The following is a 15,763-nucleotide window of genomic DNA, read 5'->3' on the forward strand; positions in this document are numbered from 1 at the left end:
CTCAGATTGACACCATAAGTGTTTCTACTTATCCAGAGATGTAATGACACCAGGTGCGAGACAGGACAGCAGAATTCGATGCCGCACTTGAGCCATGTACTTTTTATTACAGGTTTAGACATGGTATCTATTTGCGTTCATTCATGTGTCTTCTAAACAAATGGTTACCGAGCACCTGCTACTGTCCATTATCAAATGAGGAGCTGGCAGAGAGCCCCGGGCGTGTGGTCCTGCCTTCCAGTTTCATACACTCTGGTAGGGGATGTAGGCAGGCACACAGGGACTCTGAGTGATCACTGCTGAGTTACCGGTGAGCTTAGGTGCTTGGAGAGCATCAGGGGTGACTCATGCCTCTTGTGAGGGAGTGGGAGTTTCAGTGAGAAATGGAAAGGGAGGTTCAGGTTGGGCTGAAGGATGAATACAGGTTAACCAAGTGAAGTTTGCATGAGGTTCAGGGATAGGGAAGTGGGAGTTGAAACCAAGCTAAAGAGTTCCAACCCCTGCCTGGAGAAGTAAGAGAGGGAAGCTTTCAGGAACTAAGTGGCTTCCTGAGCTACCTGCAATGGGACAGGACCAGCCAGCTCCCTTCTTGCCAACTTTGTGCTGCCCTTAACTTTAATAGTCCTGGCCATGTGCTGGTCATGTGCTGACCTCTTTCTACAGGACTGGCTTCCTCCTTCCTGCCCTGTTATAAGTACTGTCATCTCCATTTACAAATATGGACACAGAGTCTGCAGGAGTTGAAGCAACTTGCTCACAGATGCACAGGAAAGAAAGCACCAGAGCCAGGTTTTAGACCAAGTCTAACTCAGAACATGAGCTCTTTAGCACCTCCCACCAGAAGTGCCCCAGCCAGAAAGAGGGAAGCCCATGAAACCCAATAACCCATATTGTGTTGTCTGAGCATCTCCCCACTCCAGCTCTGAGCCAGCTCTTTGAGGATGAGAAGCAGTGATTCTTTAGGTAGCCCTCCCATGCCTAGGATGGAGCAGGCATATTATACCTTCTCAATCAATGCTTGCCAACTGAGGGGCTGCTCTATCTCTTAACCCCCTTTCTGTCCTTCTTGTATGAGTTTGGAAGGAATTCAACAATGACATTTACACTTGGGCCTTTTCTACATAGCTTTTCTGAGACTGAGTACGTGACTCAGTAGTAGATGAACGAGTGAATGTATGAGAAATTTAGCCACTGTTAAGAGACCCTTGAAATCTTCGTATGCTACTTCGTTATGCAAGTGGCATTATAATTGCTTGAGAGGGAGAGAGTGTATCCTGCCACCAGGGAATTAAAGTCAGGCTTATGTCAGGAAAAAAGTTAGACAAACTAGATGAACAATGTAGAACTACATCTGAGATCTGGTAATGAAATAAGTGACTTACGTCTCTTTAATTGATCTATTAATACATTTCCATTTTATTGCTTTTTTAAAAGGTGAGTACCTTTTATATGAAAATTTGAAGACACCATCTAAATGAATTGGTGGCATCATTTTTGATGTGTAGAATTCAGAAGATCCTTCAAGGTTATTGTCTTAAAATAGTCCTGGATTATAGTTAGTATTTTTTTTTTTTTTGTACTTGTCAGGAGGATGATGGTAATACATATGCTGTGAGTTAATAAAGCACATGGGATTTTTAATTTCACGTCCTGTCCCTACCACCAGAGAAACTTAGGTGAGTTATTGTCATGTGGACTCAGGGTTTTCTTGTTTGCTAAATGAGGATAAAACAGCTCACCTTTTAGAATTGTGAAGTGTACAAGTAATATGTAAAGGGCATCAAGTTCTTTGCCCAACATGTAGTAGATATGTAAGTGTTTGACTCCATGAGATAGGTGAGAACACATACCCTCCAGATGGTCAGCTTGTCCCAGTGCGGCATGTGCCCCATTTACGGTCATAAATAGATTATAAAAGCTTGGACGCTGAACTCAAAGATGTGGATTCACATCATGAGATGACAGCTATCACTATGACTTCTGTAACTTATTTACTCTCTCTGTGCATCCATTTTCTTCTCTTTAAAATGGAGATCATGGTTGGAGAGTTATTTTTGGGACTGACTGAGAGAAAGTGTTTAAAGCCCTTAATATGGACTCCATGCATAGTAAGTAAGCAATGCCAATTTTTATCACCTACTCTTCTGATTATCCAGGGGTTGCTTTACTAGGAAGTCAGTATCACTCATTTGCTCTCACCACTGAGGCTTATTTGCAAACAGGGTTCTACTTGAGTGTTAGGAGGATGTGACCTAGCTACTCTGTGCAGAGCAGGAGTGGGGGCCCTCCCTCTAACCTCCCCCAGTGCAGGGCATGTAGGTGCGGTGAGTGGGCCGGTTTCCATGGAAGGGTAGAGGAATGGAGGAGCTACCCAGCAGGGGGTGCAAAAGGCCTTTATGGAAAAAAGAGATCTCTGGATGGAGTGGGATGAGAGGCTTCAGAGAAGTATTAGGCATTACTTTTTATTTAAGAGGCCTAACGGCACAGAGAATTTAGAAAAGCACATTTTGGAAAAGGAGATTTCCTTGGAAGGTCCGCTTTCTTCCTAGATGAGCATGTAGGCATGTAGTTGGCAGTAGGTTTCTCAGTTGCTGGCGCTCCTTTCCTAGTCCCTGTTGCCATGACCTTGAGTGGAATGGCTGGCAAACTGGACAGTATGGGCAGAGAGTTGCTGCCTAAGTCCATAACCCTTTCTAGGCTGATGCATTCCAGAGGAAGGAAATGATTCAGACTCCTTCAGATGTCATGTATACCTGGGATGTGGGTGTAAAGAGATAGGTAAATAGTAAACAACTGAATTCAGAAATCAGTTTCCTTAAACAGTGTCATCTTCTTTAGGAATCTGAATTTGCTAGGTCATCTGCAATGGGATATCCTTCTAATACGACTTCTATTCCATTTTCTTCCCTCTCTTTATCTCTCTCGCCCCCTCTCCACTTAAAAAAATACATTTGCCTTGACCACACTGGTATCATCTATAATGAAAGATGGCTTTGACTGCTGACCATATATATACCAAGCTGTTCTCAATTCTACCTAGCAGTGTCCTGTGTGTGGCGAGCTCTCTGCAGCGTTTTCTGTGTTTAAGACATCACCTCAACAAAATCCGTTTTAGACTTTTCCTTGCCTCTCGGCTGAATTACAGTCACAGTCAATGGCCCACTTGTGTGTAGTTCAAGAAGCAATTAAGGGCTCTTTTCTTTGAACAAGCGAGGGAGGGGGTAGAGAAAAATGATCATTATTCTGATGATTCCTCTGTGTAGCTCAACAGTTCACAGATCTTTGATGCCACGAGTCTCAGCATTTAAACCCATTTCTATCACTGCCTTCTGCAGCCACTTCTGCCTGTCAGAGCGACTCCATGGAGGCCAAGGACTCGCATGTCAGTAGGTCAGAGCCACTCAATATGACGGTAGGATTGTGATTAAACACAGCTGTAACAGCTGCTTAATGATCTTCGGGATCATGATGGTATCACTGAAAATTAGAAAGCACAGTCTTTGGAGACCCCCCCAAGGAAACGTGAGGTTGCCACTGTAAGCCTTTTGTTTTATTCTGGGAGAGTTATCATAATCAGAATACGGCAGTATTTCTAGGCCTCTCCACATGAATTTTGTCCGTATCTAGCTTCTATGTTTCTAAAAGGCAGAGACTTTTATCTAACTTCTATTGCATTGGGTCTAAAACAAAGCTGAAGAGAGAAGCCACTTAAATGATTTTGTTAAGATGATCAGTGAATGCCCTCCTGGACGTGTCTCAAGAAGCATTTGGTGTGTGTGGACCAATAAACCAGGCCCTTGGGAGAGACAACTCACTATATAATCAGTGGTTCTCAGAGTGGTCCTTCGACCAACAGCCTCTGCATCACTTGGGAACAGGTTAGATGCACATGCTTCTGCCCTACCCTGGAAAACTCTGGGGCTCGGGCCCAGCAACCTGTGTACTAACAAGCTTTCCTGTAGTTCTGATGCATGCTCATGTATGAGAAGCACAGGTCTACATCCTTCCTGGCCCTTAAATGTCTCTGCAGAGGCCTCTCCTTTCTTCTGTGGAAAGGAGACTTGTAATACCAGCAAGACTAGAAGGGTGAGGACTGAACTTCCTAGAGATGAGGACAAACTTTGACATAGCCTTCCAGGGTGTCAACATGATGACTTCTGCCTTTGGATGTTTTAGGGCTGCCTGGAAGCCCAGTAGAGTTCCACAGAACCATATGGGTGAACCTGGATGTTTCTTGCCTTGAAGAGAATGTCTTCTTGCTTCTCCACTGGGTATGCATGTTGAGGAAGAGAAGGGCACTGATTTCTTGTTCAAAACCAAGGCAGCAGTGGCATGAAGAGAGAGAGCTTTAGATGTGGAAGACTTGGGTCAAGGAACTGCCCTGCTCTGGGAGCTTGGGGAGTCTGGGAAAATCCATTAACCTCACTAAATTCAGGTGGACCTGAGTTTGCTCATCTCAAAGCCAGAGCTAATTATATTTGCCCTATCTGTTTCATAGGACGTTCTGCTCAATTGAGAGACAGGTCAAGATGGGATTTTGCCCAAACTCACTCACTTCACTCAAATAGACTCCAAGATGAAGGTGCCCTACCAGCAAAAATCAGAGCTCAGTGGGGATAGAGCACTTTGTTAGTTTCTTATACAGATATATTTACATATACACATACACACACTGTAGGGCTTTTCTGGTAAGGGGTGATAAAGACAAGGCTGAATCATGTTAATCTAAGTGAGTGCTCCCATCTCCATTTTGTGGTCAGACTCCCCATCCCAATACCTACCCACCCAGCCCAGGTATGAGCAGCTGGAACCCCAAGCCTGTGACCAATGTCAGGGTGTGAAGACCAGATAAAGGCAGGAACCTGAGTTGAGTCTTCTCCATAGATGCCAGTAAAAGAGAGGGAGGTGAGCCTAGGAGGCTGTGTGAGAGGACAACAATTTTGCCATTGTGATTGTGTCCAGTGACAGCCAGGCTCTAACCCATCACATTGGGCATGCCCCCATTACAGAACCAAATTTGCATCTGCTTCTCCAACATGCAACAAAGCCAAGCTACTGTTGCCACGTTGTAGTGAAGGAGAATATACTATTTATTAGAGGGCACCAAGCAAGGAGAATGGGCAGCTCATCCTCAAAAGACCTAAACTCCCTGATGGAAGGGTTTTTAATGAAAAAGAATATGTGTGTTTATATATATATATGTGTGTGTGTGTGTGTGTGTATATATTTATATATATTACATGCCAGGCACATAACATGTTTGAAGACCATCTTAAGACTTCCTCTAACTACGATTCCACAGGCCCATCTTTTTTTACTAAATCAGAAGTGACATGTTACACAGTGATAATCTATTAAGTCTCTCTTAGAACCTCCTTTCAAGGTGACTTTGAAGAGTAGAGACACTATTAAGCCTGCTTTCTGAGGTTGTTGAGATATGATGGAGAGAACCCCCACCCCCACCCCCAACCCGCTGCCCAATTCCTAAGGTTCTCAAACATTCTCAGCTCATGGTGTCTTTGTGTCTCAGTAATTTTTTCACTCCCTAGACCAAGAGAAATAGCAACAGTTCCATATATTAATAGTTTCAACTTACTAGTAGCAGTGTCTGCTACTGACAGAGACTGTGCTACCCTTGACTTTTTAAAATATCCCATGGCTTTCCTGTGAGTTAGTTGCAGTCCCACAGCTTGGGAACCATAGCCTCTACCTCACCTGAAGCAAAGGAGAAGGGACTTCAACACTGAGAAGGACCCTACCACCTTCATGACATTTATCTGAAATAGTCCAGTAGATAATGAGAATTTTTACCCATTCCTCATGGGAAGAAAGTTAGTTTGGTGGAAAGGGGATTTTGATAAATTGTAAGCAACTGGTAGACACGATCTGTTTCTTTAAAGATATTTCAATATCAGAATCAATTCCAGGTCAAGAATTCCTTTGGACCCATTTGTAAATGTGCTGCCTTTAGTTTAGTTTAGAAGCAGTGGTTTCTTTCTAGAGTAACAGAATAATTGCCTGTATCTCATGTCTATTTCCATGTCTCTATCATTCAGTGAACCTTTGACTACTTCAGGGCAGAGTCTGGAAAGAGTAGGTGCTCAATGTGTATTTTCAAATTACATTACTCTTTTTATGAATGGCTTTTAGATCAAAGTGTGTTGGCATGACTGTGGAGGTCCTGGTGGAGCCTGCTTTGCTTCCCATGATAATACCAAGCAAAGGGAATGTGGAGTCTTAGCCACTGGACCACCAGGTCTGGTGTGAAGCCACTCAGTCGTGTCTGACTGTTTGTGACCCCATGGACTGTAGCCCGCCAGGCTCTTCTATCCATGGAATTCTCCAGGCAATAATACTTCAGTGGGTTACCATTCCTTTCTCCAAGTCCCTTAATATTTGCTTTAAGTTGGATACCTGACAAATAGAGATGAGAGCTTTTCTTGGGGCTCTCCACTCATCTATTTCCCTTTATCCCCTAGGCCCAGTATCCTTTAAACTCTGTTGGGTTAAGGGAAGTTAATAGCCCTACAAGATAAACAGTGGTGCCATGGGTAGGCAGTTCATGCCATTTGAGAAATTTGAAGCACTGAGCTGTGCCTAACAGTGCTACAAGGTGGTGGGCCTAGACAACATTTTAATATCCATTCCAACCCTGAGAGCATCTAGGCATCTGAGGTGTGAGCTGTTCATAATCCTACAGGGTCAGTGAGTATCTTGGTTTTAAATAACAGGAGCAGTAAGGAAGCTTGTTGTGGTAAATGGTGCACCTGCACAGTGCCTTCAAACTTGCCTTAGAATCAAACAAGAGTCTTTTAGCATATGAATCTCAGAAAGCTGTTCAGAGGGCCATTTATAGCATAGAAGCAATGGGGAAGACGCCATTTCCAGGTCTCTGCCAGTTGTAGTTCAGAGCACAGGTGAACTGCCTGCTCGGTTTCAACTCCTTTTCTGCAATGAGTCAGGAAAAGATGCCTTCGATGGTGGAGAGAAGTGGATCGGAAGCCATACCTTTAAAAAAGTCTTCCATTCATTTGCTGCAGAACCACTTTGGGCCTGCCCAGGTGTAGATTCCTGGAACTCCAGTGGAGTGGAAACACTGAACATGTAACGTTATTCCAAGACTTTTACTATGGTCCATAACCTGTTTTGAGGACTTTATGTGTATTAACTCATTTAATCCTGAAAATAGTATTAGAACCAAAAAGAAAGATGCTGCTTCTGTGGTCTCTCAGTCCTCTCTAAGGTCATATGGTAGCCTGAGGTAGATACATAAGTTGACCCTATGTTAGTTCACAAAAATACTATTTCCAGGAGCAGAGCTCACATTATAAAGTAGATACTATTGATAAGAAAGTAAAAACAATATCACTTTTTATTAATCTAAATGTGCAGAGAAAAGACCCCATTTTGTACAAAACTTCATTCAGGTTCTTTTAAGATTCAGTTCTAAATGTTAAAAGATCAGCCTTTTAGGAGGGATTTATTTGAAGGTCCTAGATGTATGTAGTTCTTGGGACGGATGATCTCTTTGTCCAGCACTTAAAGTTAAAATCTTTCTATTGCAATGATTCGTAGAGTAGTTTGAAATATGGAAATGTGAGTGATTTTGCTCCTATCACTGTGGGTATTACCCTGTGTTCTAAAATCATATCATAAAAACATAAACTTACTACTCTAATCTTGTAGGGTTATCCATGCCAGTGTCCAGTGAGGGAACTGAGAGAAGGCGGCATGATCCAGGTAATGATGTTTTTTCATGAAAAGCAAGAAATGGAAATGTTCTGGCTTTTTTTCAATAACATGTAATTTGTAATGTTCTTCCCCTCATTTATAATCCTATCTGTGTATAAACAATAATTTGCTCTTATAAACATGTACTGTAGTAAGAGTTCTGTGGGGAGCAGTTGGTGTTCGTTATCTGTGACATCACGAGCATTTAAAAAACAATAATTATAAATATCCTCTAGAGTGAAAAAAAATAGTGGAAAGAATTGGAGAGTCTGTCTAGAGACTTTCTTATTGCTCTATTTTTGTCCTGCCTCCACCCCAATTACTTTTTTGGACTTGCTTAAGTCCTACAAAACCCAGTGTAGGTGTTACCTACTGCAAAGCTTGGAGAATGTTATGGTTTGAAGAACAGTATTTAGTAACATGACTTCTTTATATCTGAAATAAGTTGCTGTTGTTAATGTTGGCCTTCCAATTCTGAAATCCAAAGAATAAGCCGAGGTTCCTTTGCCTGACAGTAAATTGTGGTTTGTTTGCTTTCCTTTGTTTTTTAAATCCAAGGATATACCAATGGAATGAAGGTTTGTATTTCTCTGAAAGGTCTGAGTTACAGAGAAAAAGTGAATTCTAGTAGTAGAGATTAGTCTATGAAACACAAGCAAAAGGATCCGTGTATCAAAGGCATACTTCAGTTTCATAAAATTTACAGAGTGGCATTTCAACAGGAGACCATTAGATTACTAATGGGATACTTAGAAAGGAAAAGAGCAAAATTAGAGTGTAATCTGAATATATGAACTGCTTATGTCCTTAAAGTCCTATTTGTACCGTTTTTTGTAACTTGGAATGCATTCCCCTGTAGGAACTATATTTTGCTTGCTTTGGGGGCTCCCTATCTAGCTTATGAAAATCTATGTTAAGCATAATGTAGTAACATGGTTTTTTAGAAAGAGAACTGAATTAGATATCAGGTGGCTTTGGGTTTGAGTCCAGACTGGAGCACAATCTCTTTGTATGGCCTTAGGCAGGTCACCCAGGTCACTAAAACTTTCAGTGCTTTTGCACATATATAAAAAGTGAATGCTGAAACCCAGTATTGGGTATAGAGTAAACATTCAACAAATGTTTGCTGAATGAGTGAACAAATGAGTAAGCCTATATTTTATTTCTGTGGGCAGAAAAAAAAATCCATCCAAAGGATGTCAGACTTTTACAGCTTCTATGGTATCACTGTGGAGATTGCAGACCAAGTACAAAACTGGAACTTCTTAAGGCCTTTCATAGCCATGTATGTAGTGTCCAGGTCACCTCTGTGTGCCTGGTGGCTGGATAGCTAACCCTGCTGTCTCCAGAGGCAAGGCGAAAGCTTCGTGAAAACCTTAACAGGCGCCCATACAAGGAGAGGAGGCGTGGCAGGGCTGTGGGGGCCGTTTGTATATTCGACTCAAGAACAAGCTGCATGTTTGCAAATCAAGGACTTTGTGTTTACTTCTCCCTTTGTGAAATGTGACAGAAGTATTAAAAATGTCTTGATTAGAAAATATATTAAATATATATTTTGATGGGAGCAATGCATTTAAGATAATGAGAAGGAAGAAAAGCACTTAAGAAAAATGAAATGCGTAGTGTTATACCCAAAAAGGAGCAAAAAGACACAAGGTATTCTAGACTTGGAGGCAGCTCATTCTGATTTTGGGAATGGACTTTCGGTTTATTTTAATGTAACCCCTGCTTTTCTAATTATAGTCGTTTGTTCTCAAACAGGCACTGGTAGAAGCGGTTTTAAATCTATATTCTATTTCAGTAGGCATACCTTCTGAAAAACCCCTAAAATTTCAAGAGGAGCTTTTTCTTCCTTTCTTTTTCTTAAGCAATTGCTGTTTTGTGTGTGTGTGTGTGTGTGTGTGTGTGTTTTGAGCTCCAAGGGCTGACAGCTGTTCTAGTCTTGCTTGGGGATTTTTTCACAATGTGGATTAATCAATGTTATGAACTGGGTCCGTGGGGTTTTGGGAATGTAATTGGTTTCAGATGACACTTTGCTAGTCAATCTGTGAAACAGCCGAATGTTGACACAGCTGAACAATTCCAGCTGTTTCCACTCGCCCCTTCCTCTTTGCTTGGACGCTGCATCCTCTGCCTTTATTTGTGTCTGCCCTCGCTCATTGTGACTTTGCTAAACTAATTTGTTATCCTTTCTGAAATTTCTTTTTGCTTTTCTCTTCTTTGGGATATCAGGGCTCCCCCTTTATTATAGCCTCCACTCAATTTTATTTTGCAAAACTTCTTTCTTGGCTTGCATAGTTTTTTAAGGAAATAGTAGTTTTACCACTTAAGTTCCCTTTTATTTGTGGTGATCCCCTAGTTTGTTTATTTAAAGGTGCAGAGCACCAATTTAGGCTTTGCACAAGTGCTTGGATTCTGTGAATATTTGGTTTCACAGTTGCTTGATCAACCTTTATTTTTAATTACAAGAGACATTTCCATTGAATAAACAATACAAACCATTAGCTTCATTCAATGCATAGTTATGTTTGCTACCATATATCCTTCTGAAACTATGAGAAAAGATTCAGGTGTCAGTATTGCTGCTAGAAAGATGCATGATTAGAAGGGAGGAATCCAAAAAGGACCGACCCTGAATTATGTACATTATATTAACAGTTTATATACTGTCAGGGGAAATGGTTTGTAAATTGCTTTCAGTGGTTTTTCATTATCAGACTAATTTCTCTTTGTTTTTTCAAGAGTACTTGTTTCTGCATCTTAGTCAGTAGGGGAAAGGCTTTAACTGTTTGGGTGTCCAATATAATTTTGTTGCTTTATAGGGTGATGGGCTGTAAATCCAGGGCTAAGTGAGCTACACTGAAGAACTGGACTGCACAGATAGGTACATACTTGAGTGTGGTCGTTCCCAAAAGCTAAGACTCTTGATGTGGGTGAGGTAATCTCATTTTTCCCAGAAAGGTCTGTATTGACTGAATGAATGACTCAGGCTTACAGGACAATGGGCAGCACTTACTCAGCCTTGCTTGCAGACTTAAATGCACAGCACAATTAAATACTCGGTAAGCCGGAGTCAAGGCTAAGATGTCAAAGAACCTGGAACAATTGAGCAATTGTCATGAGAATTTGGTGAATAAATGCAATTGACATAGCACATTTTTCCAGATATGTCCTCCTCCTACAATTGTTAATGAACATGGTATCAGAGGAAACAGTCTCAAGGGTGGAGATTATCTCAGAGACAGGAAACAATGGGTAGATAGACAATGTCATTTCTTTGAATGAAGATTATAAACAGTACAGGCCTCTAGACGCTGGTCCATTTGTTCGCTTTTATGTAATCTTGTGTGTAGTGAAACTTCTGGATGTAATAGTGAAATACTGATCTGACATGAGCCATGTGTGCAGAAAAGAAGCCAAAGAGCATCTGTATAAACAAAGCACATGGAAAAGATAACTCAAATTGCACTTGGAGGTGAGCAGCCAGAATTATAGGTGATAACCCAGTAAATGGGTTTACATGTTACTGTGGACGGTTCTCTGAAGACTGACCAAATTGTGGTTATGGTCCAAAAGGCAGGCTGGGTGTAATTGTGGAGGGTGTTGGGATCAAAATCAAAAACATGTCTCTGGCCATTTATACTAGATCTGTAGCTGGACCAATATACCTTAGGAACAACCTAACGAAGCCAAGGAAGGTTTGGGAAGGGATAAAGGAGCTAAGGGATTTTAAATATTTTGCAAGAGCAAATAGATGTATCTGATACCCTTCATCTAAGAAGTTGAGAATGGATGGGATGAAGGTTTCGAAAATGATAAAGAGGTTCAGGCAGTGCTCCCAAGTTGTTTTAAATCTTGGAAATTTGTACAGTTCCACTTCTATGCCAGGAAAGGAGATGGACAGATGGTGTTTTAGTTTTTCTTGCTACCTGATGGTGAGGTGAAGTGCACAAGTCTCAGTTTCGGTGGTGATGGTTGCTCAGCCACTTACATGGTCTCCCCAAAGCTACTCAAAATGAGTCTTAGAGTGCTTTTTGCAGAGGCATCACTCATGTCGAGAATCTGGGGAGGCTGTGAAAATGGCACATCACTGGGCTCCACAGTAGACCTGAAGAATCAGTATGGAGGGAGAGGGTCTGCATTTTTAACAAGCTCCCTAGGTGAATCTTACATACTCCAAAGTTTAAAAACCGTAAAGTTTGCACTAGGATTTTAGGCTAAGCAGGAGGTACCAGGTTACAGCACAGGTATAATGGGCTATAGCTCTCCAGTTTAATATAAAGCCAATAAGAACGGGCCATGTAAATGTGCCCTTTGTATTACCAGGTATTACAAAAATAAAGAGCTGTTCAAATATTTGGTGCTAAGAAGGTGCAGACTCAAATTACCTGGACAGCATTCCTAGGTGGAAACTGTGGCTCCAAGGAATGAGAGTTGTTTTTCTTTGTGATTTGATGTGCCTTAGTGCCTTTCCTTTCGGAATGTGATTGCATAATTGTACACAGGCACTCCCTCCCTTGAGGCAGAAGGCTAATTACATAACACAGCCAATAGGCCCCATCACACTGTCCTCTAATTATGGTTTATGAAATGTACTGAGTTGACCTTTGCCATCACAGCTGCCCTGAAGGTTGACTCCAGGATGTTATGGCTGGAAGGGGTTTGAGGCATTATCCCGCAGTAATTCTACCAAAGCTTATTCTGAACCTAGTGGAAGGCCCAATACAGAAAGGTAGTTCAGGACCAGGACTAAAGTTGACTTTCCCAGTGTTTTCCATAGTTTAACATGTAGGCCAACATGTTCTGACTTTATTTTGCAATTTCGTTGTTGTTTTGTTGTTGTTTAGGCACTAAATTGTGTCCAACTCTTTTGCCATCCCATGGACTGTGGCCCACCAGGCTCCTCTGTCCATGGGATTTCCCAGGCAAGAATACTGCAGTGGGTTGCCATTTCCTTCTCCAGGGGATTTTCACAGACCAGGGATCGAACCTACGTCTCCTGAATTGGCAGGTGTATTCTTTACCACTGAGCAACCAAAGAAGCAATACTGGCTTATTTTTTTACTGTTCTCATAGGAAACTCAGTTTGGAATCACCTAGGATTCTTAAGTTGAAAAGGTATCGTTTAATGTTCCTACTCTTTTATACTCATAATAGTTAATATTTATTGATCGCATGCCATGTGCCAGACAGTGCATTAAACACTTGGTATACATTAACCGTCTCAGCCTCTCAGCAGGCCTGTGAGGGTGAAGATCCCCATTTTAAAGATGAGGCTTTTGAAACACTGAAGATTTTCCAAGGACATACAACTAGTAAATAGGAGACCGAAGATTTCAATTAGGCCAATCTGATTCCAGGTTATTCTTTTATTTTACCAAACTATTAGTTGACTATGTTGATGTACAAAAATTCTCTTTTGTACAAATACAAGGCCAGGGAACATTATCTGAATTACTCTTTACATTTATATAATACAATATAAAGTGTGCTCAACATTTACACCAGGTTCTGAATGACACAACTTTTGCATTATCAGGTTACACTGATAGAGTGTAAATACTCTATAGTATTGTCTCATGGGGCTGTGGCTGTCTTCTCCCTGTCTCCTTCCATGCCCATCTTTCTTAACAAGCTTCTTTTTTGTGAAATAAGATAACCCATGATGAAGGGAATCTCTTTTTCTGTGGAACTTGAATTTTTATTTAGGGACAATAGCAGCTCCACACATGAAGGCATTGGATACTATACTCGTTGGTCTCTAAGGGGAGCTTTGTTGTCAGCAGCGCCATTGAATGGTGTGTCATGATTGCTGGGCTTTGCGTGGCCACCCTGGTGCTCACAGATGTGTCCTGCAGGTCAGCAAGCACACCGGTGAACGTGTCTGATCTGAGTGCCCACTCCTGACCTTTTTACATTACGGTCTGTTTGTGGATCTTTGTCTTGGGTAAGATACCCAAGCTTTGTAAATTCTGTTGCTTTCAGACGATTGTGTTAAATTAGAAGAGTCCAGTATGGAAGGAGAACTCACCTGAAGTGGGATACCTTGTTTTACTTTATCACAGGCTTTTTGAAGGGAGCGTGTCCTCGGACCTTGGTAGTAAGAGTAGAAACACTCATCCTCAAGGATGGAGACTATTTCCCTGTAGACACAGAACTCCTATCCCTGCCCTACATATGAAGGAGATAAAAGGGGATGCCACTGCCATCACTCCAGGTAGCAATGCCATGCGGCCACCAAATGCACAAATACACACGTGAAATGCACCTACTGCCTGCAAATGGCTGAAGGCTGCTCATCGAAGAAGCAGTGGTCACAAACGTGCAGAGCCTTTATCCAGGCTGTTCCCTCTGCCTGAAGTGCCCTCTTGGATCTTCTCTACTGGGTTCACTCCTCCTTTTTTCAACATTCTGCTCCAGGTCTCGTCCTCTGAGACCTCTTCCCTGCCTCCATCCCGGCCAGCACAGTCCCTCCCCACTGCTCTCTGCTGACCTTGTAAGCTTTTGCAGGATGCTGGTTTAGAGTGGTTCATATTCTTAAACAGACCTGATTTTCAGGACCCCCAGAGGCCTCTCCAGGGGAACACCAGTCCAGAGAAATGCCCCTTTCCAACCAAGGGAGCAGAAGTAATGACTTTTCTTTCTTTCACTGGTATCTGGGCCACTCGGTTGGGTATAGAGATGGGGATCATCAGCATGACTGGCTGGAAGCCACTGCATGGCTCTCCTGAGGCTTTATCACCCAAACCTCACACCTTTTCTCAGAAAGTAAAAGGGGTGCTTATTCTGATTTTAAATTCCACATGAGGTGAATCAACTGTGCAGCGCTGTCGAGAAGCGGGAAGTCCCTAAGAACAGGAGGCCTTAGGGAAATAGAACTGGATCTTGAGGAGAGGATTGAGAAAGACTCAAGAAGTGGGAAGCATTGCCCAAGGTTTGGCCAAACACAACAACAGCAGTGTTGTGTGGGCAAGTGACTTTGTCCCTGTTGTTGCCATGGCGTTACTCTGGTGCCATCTCAGGATTTAGGAACTAAGACCTAGTAAAGAGGGGACAGTGCCCTTGGTGCAGGGTGCTGGCTTCACTTCTAGTATTTCTATTTAACTCATTAACATTTATTCATTTAGTGTTGGGCTTCCCTTATAGCTCAGTTGGTAAAGAATCTGCCTGTAGTGCAGGAGACCTGGCTTCGATTCCTGGGTCGGGAAGATCCCCTGGAGAAGGAAATGGCAACTCACTCCAGTATTCTTGCCTGGATAATCCCATGGACAGAGGAGCCTGGTGGACTACAGTCCATGGAGTGACAAGAGTCAGACACGACTTAGCGACTGAACCACCACCACCACCACCATTTATTGAGTACCAAGGTGCTGATGCACTGATGCATAATGCCTTACTCTTTGCAGTCCCTTTCTGCCCAGCAGCTAAAGCAGTAGCTTAAATTTCCTTTAAACTCTTGAAATTTAGAGAAAGGCTATGTAAATTTGAATTATTTTCAATATAAGTGGGATGAATAAATCATAAAGGGCTTATGCATAGGAAGGAACCTTAGAGAATGATACCTTAGAGTGAGGAATGAGACAAGAAGGCTGTGTACCAGGTGCCAACCACACCCAATAACATCAACCATGCTGCCTATCCTCACACATGAGAGATATGCCTGCTACCCGCACCTTGACTTCACTTCTTGCCTTGTCCTTCAATGCCAAATTCTGGGTTGGGGGCGGAAAATAGCACCTCGTGCCTCATAAAGACTTCAGGGATACCTGCCTTTAGATTCAGGCTGGATATTGAAATTATCTAGGATGCTGGATTTTAGCCATTTTACTTGTTTTAATAAAAAGAATTTAGGTGATATGACCACTGATGCATCCTGTTTCTCCCACAGGCTGTTGGGATGGAAAAGTGGAAACCCCAGAGACAGAGTCCCCACTTTCCCTGAGCAGCTGAGCAGTATGACCAAGGGAGGTGATGGCAACTGGGGATGGGATTTCCTCATTTCCTCCCCTCCTGTGGGTCTCAGGGTCTCCAC

The 15,763-nt window shown here is 42.3% G+C and overlaps 1 protein-coding gene across 2 annotated transcripts in view; it reads left to right on the plus strand.

Moving 5' to 3' along the window:
* Positions 1–15,763, plus strand: part of RORA (RAR related orphan receptor A) — an 810,701-nt gene that overhangs the window by 155,198 nt on the left and 639,740 nt on the right. The window contains exon 2 of one of the 2 annotated variants that reach the window (XM_027553851.1): positions 7,687–7,740. The exons of the other annotated variant lie outside the window; for it this stretch is intronic. Within the exon in view, the coding sequence (XP_027409652.1) occupies positions 7,687–7,740 (54 nt within the window). The remainder of the gene's footprint in view (positions 1–7,686; positions 7,741–15,763) is intronic. 2 annotated transcript variants of the gene reach the window in all.

This window comes from Bos indicus x Bos taurus, chromosome 10 (genome assembly GCF_003369695.1).
Source record: "Bos indicus x Bos taurus breed Angus x Brahman F1 hybrid chromosome 10, Bos_hybrid_MaternalHap_v2.0, whole genome shotgun sequence".
NCBI lineage: Eukaryota > Metazoa > Chordata > Mammalia > Artiodactyla > Bovidae > Bos > Bos indicus x Bos taurus.